Here is a 16,079-nt window from a genome sequence, read left to right on the forward strand (position 1 = left end):
TTTGATTAGGTGTCACCTCGCACAAGTGACTACTCCATTCTGGTTTAATCTGGTATGTTAGGGCCTAGTGCAGGAGCTCAGTCCAAAACATTGGCCTACCATAAATTTTATTTAACACTTCTGACTAAATGAAAAGCCTCAGCAGATGCCCAGCTTGAATATATGTCTTCCAGTTTTGGAGAGAGAGCAATAGTATAGAACAGTAAATGGAAGTATAATTTGCCTTAAAAATTACATGACAAAAATATATCACCTAATGAAGAGTCTTTTGTTGTTGTTGTTTCATATATACATGTTAAGAAACCAATGCATCCAGCAGAAAAGAATAGTTGGAAAATTCATGAATTGTCTGTTTGCATTTCTGTTTTTAAGGGTCTTAAGATGCAAAGGATCCTTTGAAAAACTGCTTCTTTCTTCTGTGCATTCAGTGTTGGACATACCTATAGTGGGTAGTCCTCTATCCTTTGCTTGCATTTTTTACATTCTTTTCTTCCAACACAAAACGTATGGTGTTTTTCCAGACACCAACCAATTCTCTGACACCAACTGGGTGTCCAACTGTGTAGTTCAACTGTGACACTAAAAGTTTGCAAATTTGGAGGATGCCATGAGCCCCACCCTCAGGTTCAATAATTTGCTAGAATGACTCACAGAATTCAGTAAAACACTGTTTATACTTAACAACTATCATGTATTATAAATGATAGAAATGAACACCAGCTGAAGAGGTGCACAGGGCCAGGTCTGGAAGTGTCCTGAGTGCTGGATTGTCTGTCCTCCTGGAGTCAGGGTTGTGGAGTTAGGGTGCACCACTTTCTGGCACATAGTTGTTAGAAACAAGTGCTTGGTACCATAAAGAAAAACTAGCACTTAGAAAATTTCTCAGGAAGGCACATTTACTTCTGCAGAAAGGTGCTGCCTGTGTCCGACCAATCGTAAGAGCGCACCGAACAAAGGAGAGAAAGGTTTTTATCCCTAACGCAGCTCCTGTTGCTGTGTCCTCTCCTCATTGGCTGGAGTCGGACTGCACAATCTAAACTAACCCAGTTGGCTAAGACTTAAACTTTTCTAAATATGGTAAACATGCAGTTTGCCAGAGGAGGGGAGGAAGAGACTGTTGCTAAGGCAGAAAGGGTAGTTTACAGAACAAGTCTGGGCATGTCTGGGCGTGTAGAGATTTGCTAGTTACAAATTAAGCAAGAATGGGGGCTGTGTACAGAGCAAGAAAGACCAAGGGAGCTTGGAACTTACTATTTCTGACACCTTTCCCCCTTTTGATTTTATAGTTCTTCCTCTTCAGATTTCTTAAATTTTTCTAACATCTCTTGGCTTTGTAGTTCCTTTTGGTTGTTTAAGAATAGGAACTTATTTGAGTAAGGTTGGGGAGAATAGAGAGAGGTTTTGGTAAGGGCCTTTTCTATAAGCCTTTGCCTTAATCCACGAATACGAGGTATGATGCAGCAACTTACAAGAATGAGTACACTGATAACAATTGCAAGGGGGATAAAGACTGATGCTATGAGTCCTTTCTATTTTCTAAACCATTTTTCTATGAATTTTCGGCTAATTTATGTGCTAGGGTGGTAAGGCCCTGTAAGGCTTTTGTGATTGTTCTATTGGGGACTGTGTTGTTAGGGATAAAAGTACAACATTGGACTCCGATCATGACACAGACCCCGCCCTTTTTGGCCAATATTATGTTAAGGGCTATTCTATTTTCCTAAGCCATCTGACTGGTAGGACCTAATTGTTCAGCTATTCCTTTAATGGCATCCCTAGTATAGTTAGCAAACTTCTGTTGATTACAATAAAGGTAATTTATCCAGTCTACATTTTTGTTTGCAGTTACCCATGAGAACAATATAGATTCAAATCCTGCAGCTGTTTGATTCCTGGCTTTAAATTCATTTAGCACCTCTTGTGGAACTTTGATGGCATTTACATATATGTGAGGATCAAAAGACCTGAGGGGGGCACTTTTTTTTTTACAATTGTTCTTTCTATTTGGTTGATGAAATGCCAGGGTGAAAGGGATGGCTAATTGGATTACAGCACAAGTGCCGCTCCACTTACTTGGCAGAGTACTTAATAGTGGTCCACTGCAGTACTACCATACATCCGATTGGGGATGAACAAGGGCAGATTGGCTGGTTAACTCTTGAAAAGGCTTAGATTCACTGCATCCTGTTAGGCTTCCAAGGAATTCCAAATTTTCCCCCTGTCATGAGAGACACAAGGTAAAATTGACAGTGTTAATTGGAGGCCAAATAGCTCTCAAGGGCTGACCCATAGAGCCTTTAACTTCTGGGAATAGTAACAAGAGAGACTGGCAGGCCTTATTGCCCCAGGCTGTGGGGTCTTGGAAGAGAGCTACTATGCAGTTCATATTCTGTTGGTCAGAGGACCATCCAAGTGGAAAGCGGACGATTTGAGTCTCTAGTCTGCCTGTTGTACAAGCGTAACAATTGCTTTTACTTAAGGTGTGAATGGAATATTTAATCCATTTCAGCCAGGCATTTATATCTTGGTACCCAGTTTTTATGGCTAAAGTTTGTTTTAAATCCTTGACTTTTATTACAACAACCTTGATTTTGTCATTGGGCAAGAAATGGGAGATGGTTTGATTGGATGGGCTTGGGGAAGGGGTAACAATAGAGGATAGAGGGGAAGAAACAAAGCGCTTTTCAAAGAAGCCTATAGAGTCCTTTCTAACGACATTTTCTCCTAGACCATAGAAGCGCCTAAGGTGGGGTTAGAGTTACTAGAGGTAGGGATAGTAATAGAGACGAGTAGCAGGTTGCACTGGTGGGTTTGACAGTTGTGGGCGGTGGGGGTGACTCCTTTGGTGAAATGGAGGTAAGGCTTTAGGGTGGCGCAATCATCTGAGGATGTCTAACCTTGATTTTTGGTGATCTAAACAACATATGCCCATTGAGAATGTAAACTGGGGAGACAGTGCTGATCCCCCCACCATAGGCAGGATAAGGGGGCAGTAGCGGCTTCCCTGGAGGGGCAGAGGTATTTTTCTGATGCTATTTCTCTTTGGCATTGAAGGTTCCTGCAGGGTATAACAAAACAAGCATTAAAAGTCATAGTTTGGGGTGAGCTTGACTTAGTTACATTAATAGTAAAATGAGGGGAGGTGGTTAAGGGAAAGAGAAGAGGAAAAAAAAAAAAAAGAGACAGACTGATTAGACTTTTCTTTTTAACATGACTTTGGTGGGAGTTGGCCCTGGGACAACAGTCCATGGCTTTGAAGAGGGCAATGCTTTCTTGACTTGGGTTTAATGGGTCTACCCTTTTTCAGCAGTTGGGATTACTGTTTCAGTTGTTAAGAGCAGCAGGTAAGGTCCTTCCCAGATGGGCTCAAGCTTTCCCTCTTTCCAACTTCTGATAAGGATGTGATCTCTGGGTTGGTGTCGGTGAACTGGGAATTTGAGGGGTGGAGTTTGTGCTAGGAGGCTTTGAGTCTTCAGGGAGTAAAGGGTGAAAGACAGACTAAATACATAGTTTCTAAGAAACTGATCCTTTGTCTCAAATGTTGGGAGGTCAGTAGTGGAATTTAAATAAGGCAACCTATAAAACATTTTATAAGAGGATAAGCCAATATCTTTCTAATGAGCAGTTCAGACTCTTAACAGGGTAGTGGGAAGACATTTAGTCCATGGTAACCGAGTTTCTAGAATTAATTTGGTTTGGTGGTTTTTTATTTTTTAATTAAGTTTAGAAAAGTTTCTTTAGTGATAAAAATAATCAAATCCCTTTTCACAATGGAAAGTTCTACATGATCTTAAGAACTAAAATATCATGATTTGAAAAACAATATGGAAAGTTATTTGCAGTACAAACTCTATCACATTTACTTAAAAAGCAGCCGAAGTTGCTTTTTTCTAGGTATACAGGCAACATTCCACACCATTCAATACTCCCTCCCTTTTGTGAATCACTTTCTTCTGGTGGCTTTCAGAATACTAGTCTCCTGATTTTTCTTCTGGGTCACTAGTGGGTCCTTCTCAGTCTTTTGCTGGTTCTTCTTCTTTTTGTCTACTTCTTAATGATGGCATATCTTAGGTCTCTGTCTTTCGCTGCCTTCTCTTCTCTAGCTGTGCTGGGTGATCTTATCCAAAGTCATGCTTATTCCCTAATGACTCCCAGATTTATTTTTCCAGTTCCAAATTGTACCCTGAAATCCAGAGTTGGATCTCTAAATTGCCTACACAGCATTTCCAACCTAACATAGCCAAAACAAAACTCGATTCTACATTCCTCCAAACCTGTTGCTTCTCCAGTACGCCTCATCTCTGAATTTCAGAATTCACCCAGTTGACAGGTAAAAAACCTGAGTCATCCTTTACTCCTCTCCTTCTTCCTCCTTATATCCAAGCTATTAGCAGACATTATCCTCTCTACTTACAAAATAGAATCTGAATCTAACCTCTAACTTCTCCTACCCTAACATCTATCACACTAGTCCAAAACTGTTACCTAGAACACTACAATAACCTAACTGGTCTTTGCTTTCCTCTTTAATCTTTTTCAGTCTAACTTTCACACTGTAGCTCTATATTTCATAAAGGTAAATCAAATTATGTCATCCTCTTCTTAATCTAATTGCTTCCCATTTACATATCTATGCCAGACTATAAGGACCTGGCTTTCTTCCTTATGTCACTTCTTACTATTCTTCTCTCTTAATCACTATGCTATAACCTCACTGACCTCTTGTTATTCCTTAAACATGCCAAGTAAGTTACATTTTAGGGCCTTTTCACTTGCTTTTACCTTTGTCCAGAATGCTCTTTCCCCAAATATTTATATGGCTCATATGCTTACCTCATTGGGGCCTCTGCATATGTCATCTCTTCAAACAGCCTTTCCCAAGCCATCTTATCTAAAGTAACCCTCTCCACATTCTGTCCCAGTGGGATTCATCCTTGATTGCAAAGATGATTCAACATATACAAATCAGTAAATGTGATATATCATGTTAACAGAATGAAAGACAAAAGCCATATCATAATCTCAAAAGATACAGGAAAAAACATTTGACAAAATTCAACACATTCTATCCCTATTCCCTGCCTTTTCTTTATAGCAGTTAATATGTTATATTTGCTTATATTGTTATTGTTTGTCTTCTCTATTGGAATGTAAACTCCATTAAAACAGGTACTTTGAGCTGGGTGCAGTGGCTCACACCTGTAATCCCAACACTTTGGGAGGCTGAGGCGGGTGGATCACTTCAGGTCAAGAGTTTGAGACCAGCTTGGCCAACATGACAAAACCCTGTCTCTACTAAAAATACAAAAATTAGTTGGGCGTGGTGGCAGGTGCCTATAATCCTTGTGAAAATAAATAGTTTAAATACTAGCTCCATTTCTTTCCCCGAACAGAGCTCAGGTTTACTGTCTTTTCATTATCTTTCCAGTAGTTTAACATGAGACTTAGAGGGCTATCAGAGGGAATCCTATTATCTGCTTTGCTCTTTGTAGTTTTTGTTTTACTAGGGTTATTTCGCATCCTGGAAGTTTTAGATGTGTCCCTGAGTTTCCTGAGTGTGTGGGGCTCAACCTCTCTTACTAGAGATTTCTTGCACCCTTTCCCTGGAGGCTTAACCCCCCTCCCCACTGGAGGTTTCTGGTACTCCTTTACTTTACTCCACATTCACTTTGCACTTAATTGTGCATCTCATGCACACACTTCCAACCTCCAGGATGTCCCGACTACCAAGGAAGTACTTCAGTGCCCCTGTGGCTTTTCTTACCTTGGTCTATGCACAGAATTACTTGGTCGCCACGTAGGCCTTTTCCTCCCATGTTACTGAGAGTCTGGGTATATTCATCACGCTGGGTGGGTCTCAATCCCTCACTCTTGAGGCTGCTGCAATGAGACACGTCTCCTCACAAGAGGTAATTGGAGACCCTTCTCCAGAGGAGAATGGGATCCCGGATGAGCCCCCATTTTGTTAGAAACAAGTGCTCAGTGTCTCAAAGGAAAACCAGCACTTAGAACATCTCTCAGCAAGGCACATTTACTTCTGCAGAAGGGTGCTGCCTGCATCTGTCCCATTGCAAGAGCATACCAAACAAAGGAGAGAAGGATTTTTATCCCTAACACAGCTCCTGTTGCTGTGTCCTCTCCCCATTGGCTGGAGTTGGACTGCACAATCTAACCCATTTGACTAGGACTTAACTTTTCTAAATATGGTAAATGTGCAGTTTGTGAGAGGAAGGGAGGAAGAGACTGTTGCTAAGGCAGGAAGGGTAGTTTACAGAACAAGTCTGGGCATGTCTGGGCATGTAGAGGTTTGCTAATTACAAATTAAGCAAGGGTTGGGAGCTGTGTACAGAGCAAGAAAGACCAAGGGAGCTTTGAAGAGAAATTATTTCTGACATAGTTGTGTTCACCAACCCAGAAGTGCTCCTAACCTTGTCATTTAGGGACTTTATGGAAGTTTTGTTACATAGGCCAATCTCCAGCCCCACTCTGCCTCCCAGTGTCACTGTAGAGTGTCTTGACTGCAAGTTGTCCAGGTTCTTGGTGTTTTGAACAAAGAATTGGACAAAACGCCCAGCAAAGCAAAGAAAGAATGAAGCAAAGAAAGAACAAAAGCAGGAATTTATTGAAAATGAAAGTACACTCGACAGTGTGGAAGTGGACCCAAGCAGCGGCTCAAGGGCCTGGATATAGAATCTTCTTGGGTCCAAATACCCTTCAGAGGTTTCCCATTGGCCACTTTATGCTCACCTCATGTGAATGAAGTGGTATCCCACAATCAGTCTGATGGGTTGCCTAAAACCACCAATCAGAGGCTGAAATGGAGTTACAAAGGTCACACTCCTGTGCAAAAATCTGATTGCTTTTTGCAACCAATCAGAGGCTAAGGTGAAGTTACAAAGTAGCAAACGAAGACTCCACCAACAATCAGTTTGATTGATTGCAGACAGCCAATTTCCCATCTGCCAACAGAAGACACAGGGGGTTTTGCGAAGGGAGTAGCCTTTTGTTCTTTAGGTGTGGAAAGTTAGGGTTTTCCTTTCAATTTAGTTCTAGGAAGTCAGTGTGAAATGGCCTTATGTTCCCTGCCTCCAGACCCTATTCTCCTGCCTCACCAGGAGGTGGGCATGAGAGTTGGGGGGTATCTGGAAGTTTTAGTCCTCAATCATGTGGTTGGTTTTCTGGTGGCCAGCCTGTAGACTGAAGCTATGTAGTCCTCCCCACTGTGAGTCATCTCATTAGCATACAGAAGACAGTAAATTCCAAGGGCTTTAGGGACTCTGTGCCAGGAACCAGGGACAAAGATCAAATACTTATTTTTCATTATACCACAGATACCTGTTAGGGTTTTGTTATTGTTGTTTCTACAAAACATTCATTTATTCTTGTATTCAAGAGAAGTAATATCTTCAGTCATGATTAGATTTCAGATATGAAAGAATTTTTGCTAGTCTTAGCCCCCAGTCATAAAATAATGTCATGAAAACATTTTTATTCCCTAATGATTATAACTAAGGGAAAAGATCTTAAAGAGTTGATTTTGATAGTACAAGTGTATGCAAATGATTGATGATTTTGCTAATTGTTTTTCCTTGATTTGTGTATTAGCAACTTTTAGTGTGTCATATCAAGAGGAATGCTGGGGAAATAAAATAATGATTATTTATATGGAGTTCTCTGTTTTCTTGTTTTGGCAATATTTGAAAGTTAGGACTGATCCTGAGGGAGTTGAATTTTGTAAAGTTAATTACTTTCCTGCTGCCAGTACTGATTTATATCTGTGATATTATATCAGCTAGTCATATGGGAATGAGAAACAAAATTACTTTTCTGCAATTACCAACTCACTAGTAGGGTATTCAGGTGTCCCTGGGTAGCACACAATGTAATAGAGTAGTGGGTAAAACTTTTTTCCAATTTGAACAAAAAGGCCTTGTCAACTTTTTAAAGGTCTCTTGATACATATATAAAAGAAGTCATAAAGAGCACTTGGTATATAGAGAACATAATTTTTTAAATTACTTTTTTAAAGAGAGGTCAAACTTATCTCTAGGGACCTAGACTAGAGTTTATCCTCCTATTTTCTTATAGACCAAGAAGGAAAGAAAGTTACCAGATTTAACCTATCAAAAATTTTGACTATTTATTGGATACCATCCAAGTAATCTTAAAATTAAATATGTGTGTGTGTGTGTGTGTGTGTGTGTGTATGTATATACCTACAGTCAACCCTTTGTGTCTGTGAGTTTCACATCCGTGGATTCAGCCAACCTCAGATTGAAAATATCAGGGGAGGAAAATGGATGGTTGCATCTGTATTTAGTATGTACAGACTTTTTTTCTTATTATTCTCTAAGCAATACAGCATAACAACTATTTATATAGCATTTATATTGTATTAGGTATTATAAGTAATCTAGAGATGATTTAAAGAATACAGGAGGAGGCCGGGAACGGTGGCTGACACCTGTAATCCTAGCACTTTGGGAGGCCAAGGTGGATGGATCACGAGGTCAGGAGATCGAAACCATCCAGGCTAACACAGTGAAACCCCGTCTCTACTAAAAATACAAAAATTTAGCCAGACGTGGTGGCACCTGCCTGTAGTCCCAGCTACCCAGGAGGCTGAGGCAGGAGAATCGCTTGAACCCGAGAGGCAGAGGTTGCAGTGAGCTGAGATCGTACCACTGCACTCCAGCCTGGGCAACAGAGTGAGAGACTATCTCAAAAGAAAAAAATAACAATACAGGAGGATGTGCATAGGTATGCAAATACTACATCATTTTATATCAAGAACTTGAGCATCCATGGATTTTGATATCCTTGGGGGTCCGGGAACCAATCCCTCTCAGATGCCTAGGGACAACTCTATATTATGTGTCTGTGCTGTATGTGTAACATCTTCTCAAAAGTTACATTGACAGGCTCATTCCTCCTGATCATAATTTCTCAGTTCTTATGATGGGATATGGTTTTTATAGTGATAAGATGTGAAATGTATTAAACTGTGAAAATGTAATCAATGATTGGGGGAGGGATGTGTTTACCATTCTATCACTGGATCAAAATATATGCCTTGAACTAGGGTGAGACATCCATAGCCTGGTCCTCTGTTGCCAATGGCAAGATAGAGTTAGTAAAATATTCTAAGATTCAGAGTGGGGTGGTTCTTTAATTTATTTTGATTTCCATGACTATGTATACGAAGGATAGAGATGCTTTTCAGGAATGCCTAAGTTTCTGACTTTTAGTTGATGTGTTAAATCATACATGCAAGCAATCTGGTATTGGGTAACAGTGTCAAATTTTGATACTTACAGAAGTAGGCAGATGAGTAGTTATTTGGTTTTGTGGTAGCCCAAGATACTGAGTGAGCTGCTAGGATAATTCTTTGGCTACTAAGTTCCATGCCATACTTCAGAGTCCAGGCCCACATTTAGATTTTTTATTTTGAAGGATTAAGCCATGTGGTAGTGGTAGCTATGGGTTACAGTGACAAACCCCTACCTCAATATATTTTATGGCTATGTTTCCAGTGACTTCAATGAGCCTTCTAGCCTTACTAGTACTCATCTAATTACTTTATCTTTTAAAAAAATATTTTAGCCAACATTTAATTCAAAAGAAAGCTTGAAATGTAGCCTACTCGTGGAAAATATTTTATGTAAGTGGAATCACATAGTACCTGTCTTTTTGTGTCTGGCTTATTTCACTTAGCATGATGTTTTCAGGGTTCATCTGTGTTGTCGCATGCTTCATTCATTTTTACAGCTAAAGAAAATGTGTGTGCGTGTGTGTGTGTGTACATACTACATTTTGTTTATGCATTCGTCTGTTGATAGACATTTAGGTTGTTTCCTCTTCTTGGCTATTGTGAATAATGCTGCAACACACTGGGCATTTTGATCTGTGGTTTTTGATGGTCTTTGGCATATTTTTAAATAAGGCATTGTTTATATGTTTATTTGCCATAAAATATGAAATATTTTCATTGTCTTAATAAAAGAGAGAAGCAAAGTCTCTACTTATATGTTAATGAAAAGAAAAATTAAATATAGTGAGACTATGCCATCAAACTTTATCGTGCCTGCTAACCACTTCATCAGTATGAGAATATTTCCCCAGAGAAGGCTGGACGCATCATCAGGCCCCAAACCACCCTGTTTATAAAGCATGGCAGGCAATCATGCTTCCCCCAACCCCAGAAAACTAAAAGAAAAACTTTTGGTTACTCTGTAATCTTTGAAAAGAAAAAATTAGTTTAATAAGGTATTGCTTTATAAGATTTAATCTTAGATGTTCTGAAGAATACTTTTTTTTTTTAAGAATTAAGTTTTAACTCAGGTAATTTTTACTACACCTTTTATTTTTTCCTCTTCAAAAGTCATATGTCACTGTTTTTTTGTTTTTGTTTTTGTTTTTGTTTTGAGACAGTCTCTGCTCTGTTGCCCAGGCTGGAGCGCAGTGGCGCCATCTCAGCTCACTGCAACCTCTACCTCCTGGGTTCAAGTGATTCTTCTGCCTCAACCTCCCGAGTAGCTAGGACTACAGGCGCCCACCACCACACCTGGCTAATTGTTTTGTATTTTTAGTAGAGACGGGGATTTACCATGTTGAGTAGGCTGGTCTCGAACTCCCGACTTCGGATGATCCACCTGCCTCAGCCTCCCAAAGTGCTGCGATTACAGGCATGAGACACCGCGCCCAGCCAAGTCACTTCTTATAGATGGTTTCACAGAATATTTCCTTCACTTTTTGCAGACTGTTTAGCTTTCCCAGTATTTTCAGTCATAACTCATATTTGGTGGTTCATATGTGAAATATTACAGTTACACAAATATGATTATTTTACCTTGTTACTGTACATCATAGATTGCGTCTTTTTGTTTTTATTTTTTCACTGGTTATTGTCTTTTGATTAATACATAAAGATCTATGCAACTTGGCCTGGTGCAGTGGCTCACGCCTATAATCCCAGCACTTTGGGAGGCCCAAGTGGGCTGATCACTTGAGGTCAGGAGTTCAAGACCAGCCTAGCCAACATGACAAAGAGCCATTTCTACTAAAAATATAAAAATTAGCCAGGTGTGGTAGCAAGCACCTGTTGTCCCAGCAACTTGGAAGGCTGAGGCAGAAGAATCTCTTGAACTCAGGAGGCAGTTACAGTGAGCCAAGATCACACCACTGCACTCCAGCCTGGGCGACAGAGTTAGACTCTGTCTCAAAAGAAAATGAAAAAGGAAGATCTGTGCAACTTGTATAGTAATTTCATTTATACAGTCTTCAGTCATGGGTTGTCTACAAACTTCATCAATAAACAAATGAGCTTGCCCTTCAGGGTTGCCCTTCTGGGGTCAAATGTGGTGGAGTCTGGGACAGCCACATTCTGGTAACCTGCAGGATGATTTGGGTGTTTTAGCTGGTGGAGGCAGTGACCTCAGACTCTGGACGGTGAACGGGGATCTCGTTGGACACGTCCACTGCAGGGAGATCATCTGTTCTGTGGCTTTCTCCAACCAGCCCGAGGGAGTATCTATCAATGTAATTGCTGGGGGATTAGAAAATGGAATTGTAAGGTAAGAGGAATTTGGATTCTCTTTTATTGATTTCATAAGGACATAGGAGTTTCAGAAATTAATTTTTAATACTAGGCATATTAATATTCAGTATTTAGAGATTTAAACTCACCTTGGGATACAGGCTCTTTAGTTATTCCTGTTTTATTTCTAAATAATAAAGATAGCTTTAGTACAGTTTTGAAGTTTTATGTTAACTATAAAAGATTAACAATATGAAAGTATACAAAGTTAAAAGTTCCCTTATTCCCACATCTACCCCCTGCAAACTTCCTAGAGGGAATTACTGTTAATTATTTGTTACATTTCCTTCCAAATGATTTTTAACAAATAAACAAATATGGAGGGCTTTTTAGGGAGAGTAATTTTAGTTTGCATAATTAGATGATTTTTTTTCCCTTCTAGGTTATGGAGTACATGGGACTTAAAGCCTGTGAGAGAAATTACATTTCCCAAATCAAATAAGCCCATCATCAGGTAAGATCTTCTCCCCTTTATGCTTGAGAATATAATTTGTGATGGTATTTTTTGTAGAGAGGTATTTAAGCACGCAGACTTAAAGAAATGTGTGATTGAAGTCATCATGAAAAGCCAACCATTTAACACACAGTGTGTTGTCCATGATCCAGCAGCAAGAGAGACCACACTCCTGTGTCTTCATGGATCTTAAAATCTGAGTCAGTGACTCAAAGTCTAATGGAAAGACATGCTTGTAGCATGTCTCTGGAATCATAGAGACTATATTTTTTCCTTTCATATTTGACAAGACCATAATGGTGATTGATAGCTGCAGGGGTGCTTGACAGGATAGATAAATAATCAGTTACTCTTTGCTTAGTTAACAAATTTGACTTTAAATAATTAGAAATAAAGTGATTCAAATTCTACTTTATTAAATTAAATGTATTTTCAGTGTACCAAATTTAAAGTTGAAGGAACCTATATTATTAATGTTACATTTTTTTTCCTTTTCTCTTTCAGGGAAATAATATATAGCCATAAAATACTTATTTATCTTTATAAGGAGAAAATATAGTACTGTTACTTTTTTTTAAGTTTTGTACACCCAAATATTTGTTGTTTATGTAATAAAGCATAAACAAGGAGGCAAAAGAAGATATGCAAAGAAGAACAGAATGTACTGAGCTTTGTGATCCTGATTTTATTCTATATCACCTCATTTACGAGCATCTCAAACTTGTCAGCAGAGTGACTATATTAGAATTACAGTCAAAACCAACGAGTTGTAGGCAGTCATTTAGTTTATGTCTCTCTGCGCCACTGAAGATAACTTCTTTACACTAACCTCAGTGTGATGACCAATATGCGAATACCATTTTAAGAAATATAATATACAAACAGGAATTTTTTTTTTTACAGCCTTACATTTTCTTGTGATGGCCACCATTTGTACACAGCAAACAGTGATGGGACCGTGATTGCCTGGTGTCGGAAGGACCAGCAGCGCTTGAAACAGCCAATGTTCTATTCCTTCCTTAGCAGCTATGCAGCCGGGTGAATGCAAATAAACTTTGCGTTCTCCAAAGCACTTTAACTCCAAACTAGATTTGTTGACTTCACCAGTTTTAGGAGGTTGAACCTAAAGAAATGGATGACCGAACAAACCATCCAAATAATGATAAAGTCTATTCATCTGCACAAAATTCTAAAGATGTACATGATCCTAAGAGGAAAGTTCTGTTCTGTTTTAATGATAATCTGGAAGATTGTGTCAATATGCACTAGCTAACAAGTTTTAAGCCTTGCATGGTATATTAAAATGATATTCTTAAAATTTTTTCCCACCAAGGTATTCCAAAAAAAATATTAAGGTCTCCCCTTTTTCTATGATTCCAAAAGAACCAGTAGAATTTAAATTGGTTAGCTAATTGTTTATATAAAACACACTAAAATTATATTTTAAAAGTTTTCTGCCATGAAATACTCCTCCCACCACACACACATGCTCCAAAAGAGGAAAGAAAAAATGATAATTTTTAGGACTTGATAATTGCTTTATTTGAGAAGCAAATTATTCAGTAGGTGCCTCTGTACCAAATATTTTATGGAGTATCTGAATACTAAAAATAAACTATGAATGAATCTCAAAGTTAGGCAGTTTTTGCCAGTTTCCTTCTTAGCTCAAAGGAGAACCAGAATTTTTTTGACAGCCACAAACAAGAATACAGGTATCTTGGATTTCAGACACATTCTGTTTCTTCATAAAAATTTTACTTAAAATGTGTAACACTAGATATTAAATATCCTTAGTTGAGTCACTAAGGTTTAAACACAGTGGTAAGTCTTAAAGTCTGCTATTTATAGAGCATTGAATCTGTACCAAATTGCAATAGAAAGCCTCCAGTATGCAAGAAGTTTGCATGGGTATTAAGAATACAGCCTAAATAAGCCATTTAATCTAATCTGCAGGAAGAATTTTCTTCCCCAAAACAGAATTAGAAAAGAAAAGGAGACAGCTTACTTTATTTTAAACAGGAGGCAGAATAATTCTTTTAGGAAACCATTTTCATTCTGTTTCTACTAACCTATATCATCTGAGAATTCTAGGAAGAAGAATAAAATCTAGTGTATTCCACAGCAAACTTACATACCATACAGACAGAATTCCTAAATATCTTGGAACCGTCTGTCTCTCCCATATGATGGCTGTCTGTATATTTTTACTTGGGGTGGTGCTTTATTGGCTTTGAAAACACTGTCAAATAAGCTCAGTAATATGTTACCATGGGATAAAAATATGTATCCCTGCCTAAGAATAACTTGTGCATTTGTTATGGAAATTTAATTCATATGGTGTTTACAGTACTACTTTTGTAACTTCCAGACTTTCTAAAACATTCTGCTTAAAAACCATATAAAATATAATTCCAAAGTCTCTGCTGTCAAGATAGATTCGAGAGAAAGCAAGTGGCCATGTATGCTTTAACCTTAAACTGCGTACACATGTAGTGATACCTAGGCTGCATTTAGATCACCATGTGCTCAGGCCAGGTGTTAATCCTGAGGTCCATGGAGGTGCAGAGATGAGATTACTCCTATTCACGTTGAAGTGATTTGCTTTGTTAACAAAAAATTGCAGCTATTGTCTAGCTTTCATTTTTTTACTGAGAACTTTAAATTAGTCCCCTATTAGAATAGGGTTGCTACTCAGTCTTTTTTTAAAAACCGAATTTCATCATTTATCTAAACAGAAAATATGCAAAATAACTGGTCTTGTTAAGAGTGCAATATTATATTTTTATGTACAAATAAAAATTAATTTGGGGGGATTATTTATTCAGCATGAAACCTAATATGTATATGTTTGAAATACTTCATAATGTGCATGTTGTAGCAAACATTTCTGTAAATTATCACAAGCTCTGTTACCTTTATATACACTGCCACTTCAATTTGGAAATAAATTTCATAAAAATAGACTTAAACACCTTTTCTTTAAGCTATTTAAATATTATGAGCAGATCTCAAATCAATGGCTTTTTTTGTAACCCACATAGGTTTTGTCTTTAGCTCCACTATGCGTTTACATCACTAGATAAAGATAACTTTCTTTTCTTTTTTTTTTTTTTTTGAGATGGAGTTTTGCTCTGTCACCCAGGCTGGAGTGCAGTGGCGCGATCTCAGCTCACTGAGGTTCAAGCGATTCTTCTGCCTTAGCCTCCCGAGTAGCTGGGACTACAGGAGTGTGCCACCAAGCCCGGCTGATTTTTTTTGTATTTTTAGTAGAGACAGGGTTTCACCATGTTAGCCAAGATGGTCGTGATCTCCTGACCTCGTGATCCACCTGCCTTGGCCTCCCAAAGCGCTAGGATTACAGGCGTGAGCCACCATGCCCGGCCTAACTTTCATTTCTTATTGTGGTTTTTGTACTAAAATTTTATGTTTCAACCTTTACTACCCTTAAGTGGTGTGGACATCAGTCCCAAGATCAAACCGCTCATCTTAAGGAAAAGACCATCTGCTCACCCCCATCCCCACAGCAGATCTATATTGAGCCCTTGCCAGGTGCCAGTCACTGTACCAAGTGCTGAGGATACTTGCTGCACGAAGCACAGTGGTCCCTGCACTCCTGGAGGTTACAGGCTGGTGGAGAAACCACCATAGATAACACACAACATGTACACTTACAAACCATGGTAAGTGTCAGGTAAAATATAGGGTACTCTGAAAGAATGTAAGAGGAAGGACTTTATTTAGATTGAGGAGATCTAGAAAGCCTCTTGAAAATTTGACATTTTTGGCCAGGCACGGTGGCTCACGCCTGTAATCCCAGCACTTTGGGAGGGCGAGGTAGGCGGATCACTTGAGGTCAGGAGTTGGAGACCAGCCTGGCCAACATGGTGAAATGCCGTCTCTACTAAAAATACAAAAATTAGCCAGGTGTGATGGTGGGCGCCTGTAGTCCCAGCTACTTGGGAGGCTGAGGCAGGAGAATTGCTTGAACCTGGGAGGCAGAGGTTGCAGTGACTGAGATTTTGACACTGC

The 16,079-nt window shown here is 39.0% G+C and overlaps 1 protein-coding gene across 1 annotated transcript in view; it reads left to right on the forward strand.

Annotated features, from left to right (window-relative positions):
- LOC105474609 (lysosomal trafficking regulator) overlaps positions 1–15,097 on the forward strand; it is a 200,414-nt gene extending 185,317 nt beyond the window's left edge. Inside the window, exons 51-53 of the mRNA XM_071073958.1 lie at positions 11,417–11,573; positions 11,979–12,050; positions 12,954–15,097. Coding sequence (XP_070930059.1) covers positions 11,417–11,573; positions 11,979–12,050; positions 12,954–13,092 — 368 coding nt within the window. The 3' untranslated portion in view covers positions 13,093–15,097. The remainder of the gene's footprint in view (positions 1–11,416; positions 11,574–11,978; positions 12,051–12,953) is intronic.
- The last annotated feature ends 982 nt before the right edge of the window (positions 15,098–16,079 follow it).

This window comes from Macaca nemestrina, chromosome 1 (assembly GCF_043159975.1).
Source record: "Macaca nemestrina isolate mMacNem1 chromosome 1, mMacNem.hap1, whole genome shotgun sequence".
NCBI lineage: Eukaryota > Metazoa > Chordata > Mammalia > Primates > Cercopithecidae > Macaca > Macaca nemestrina.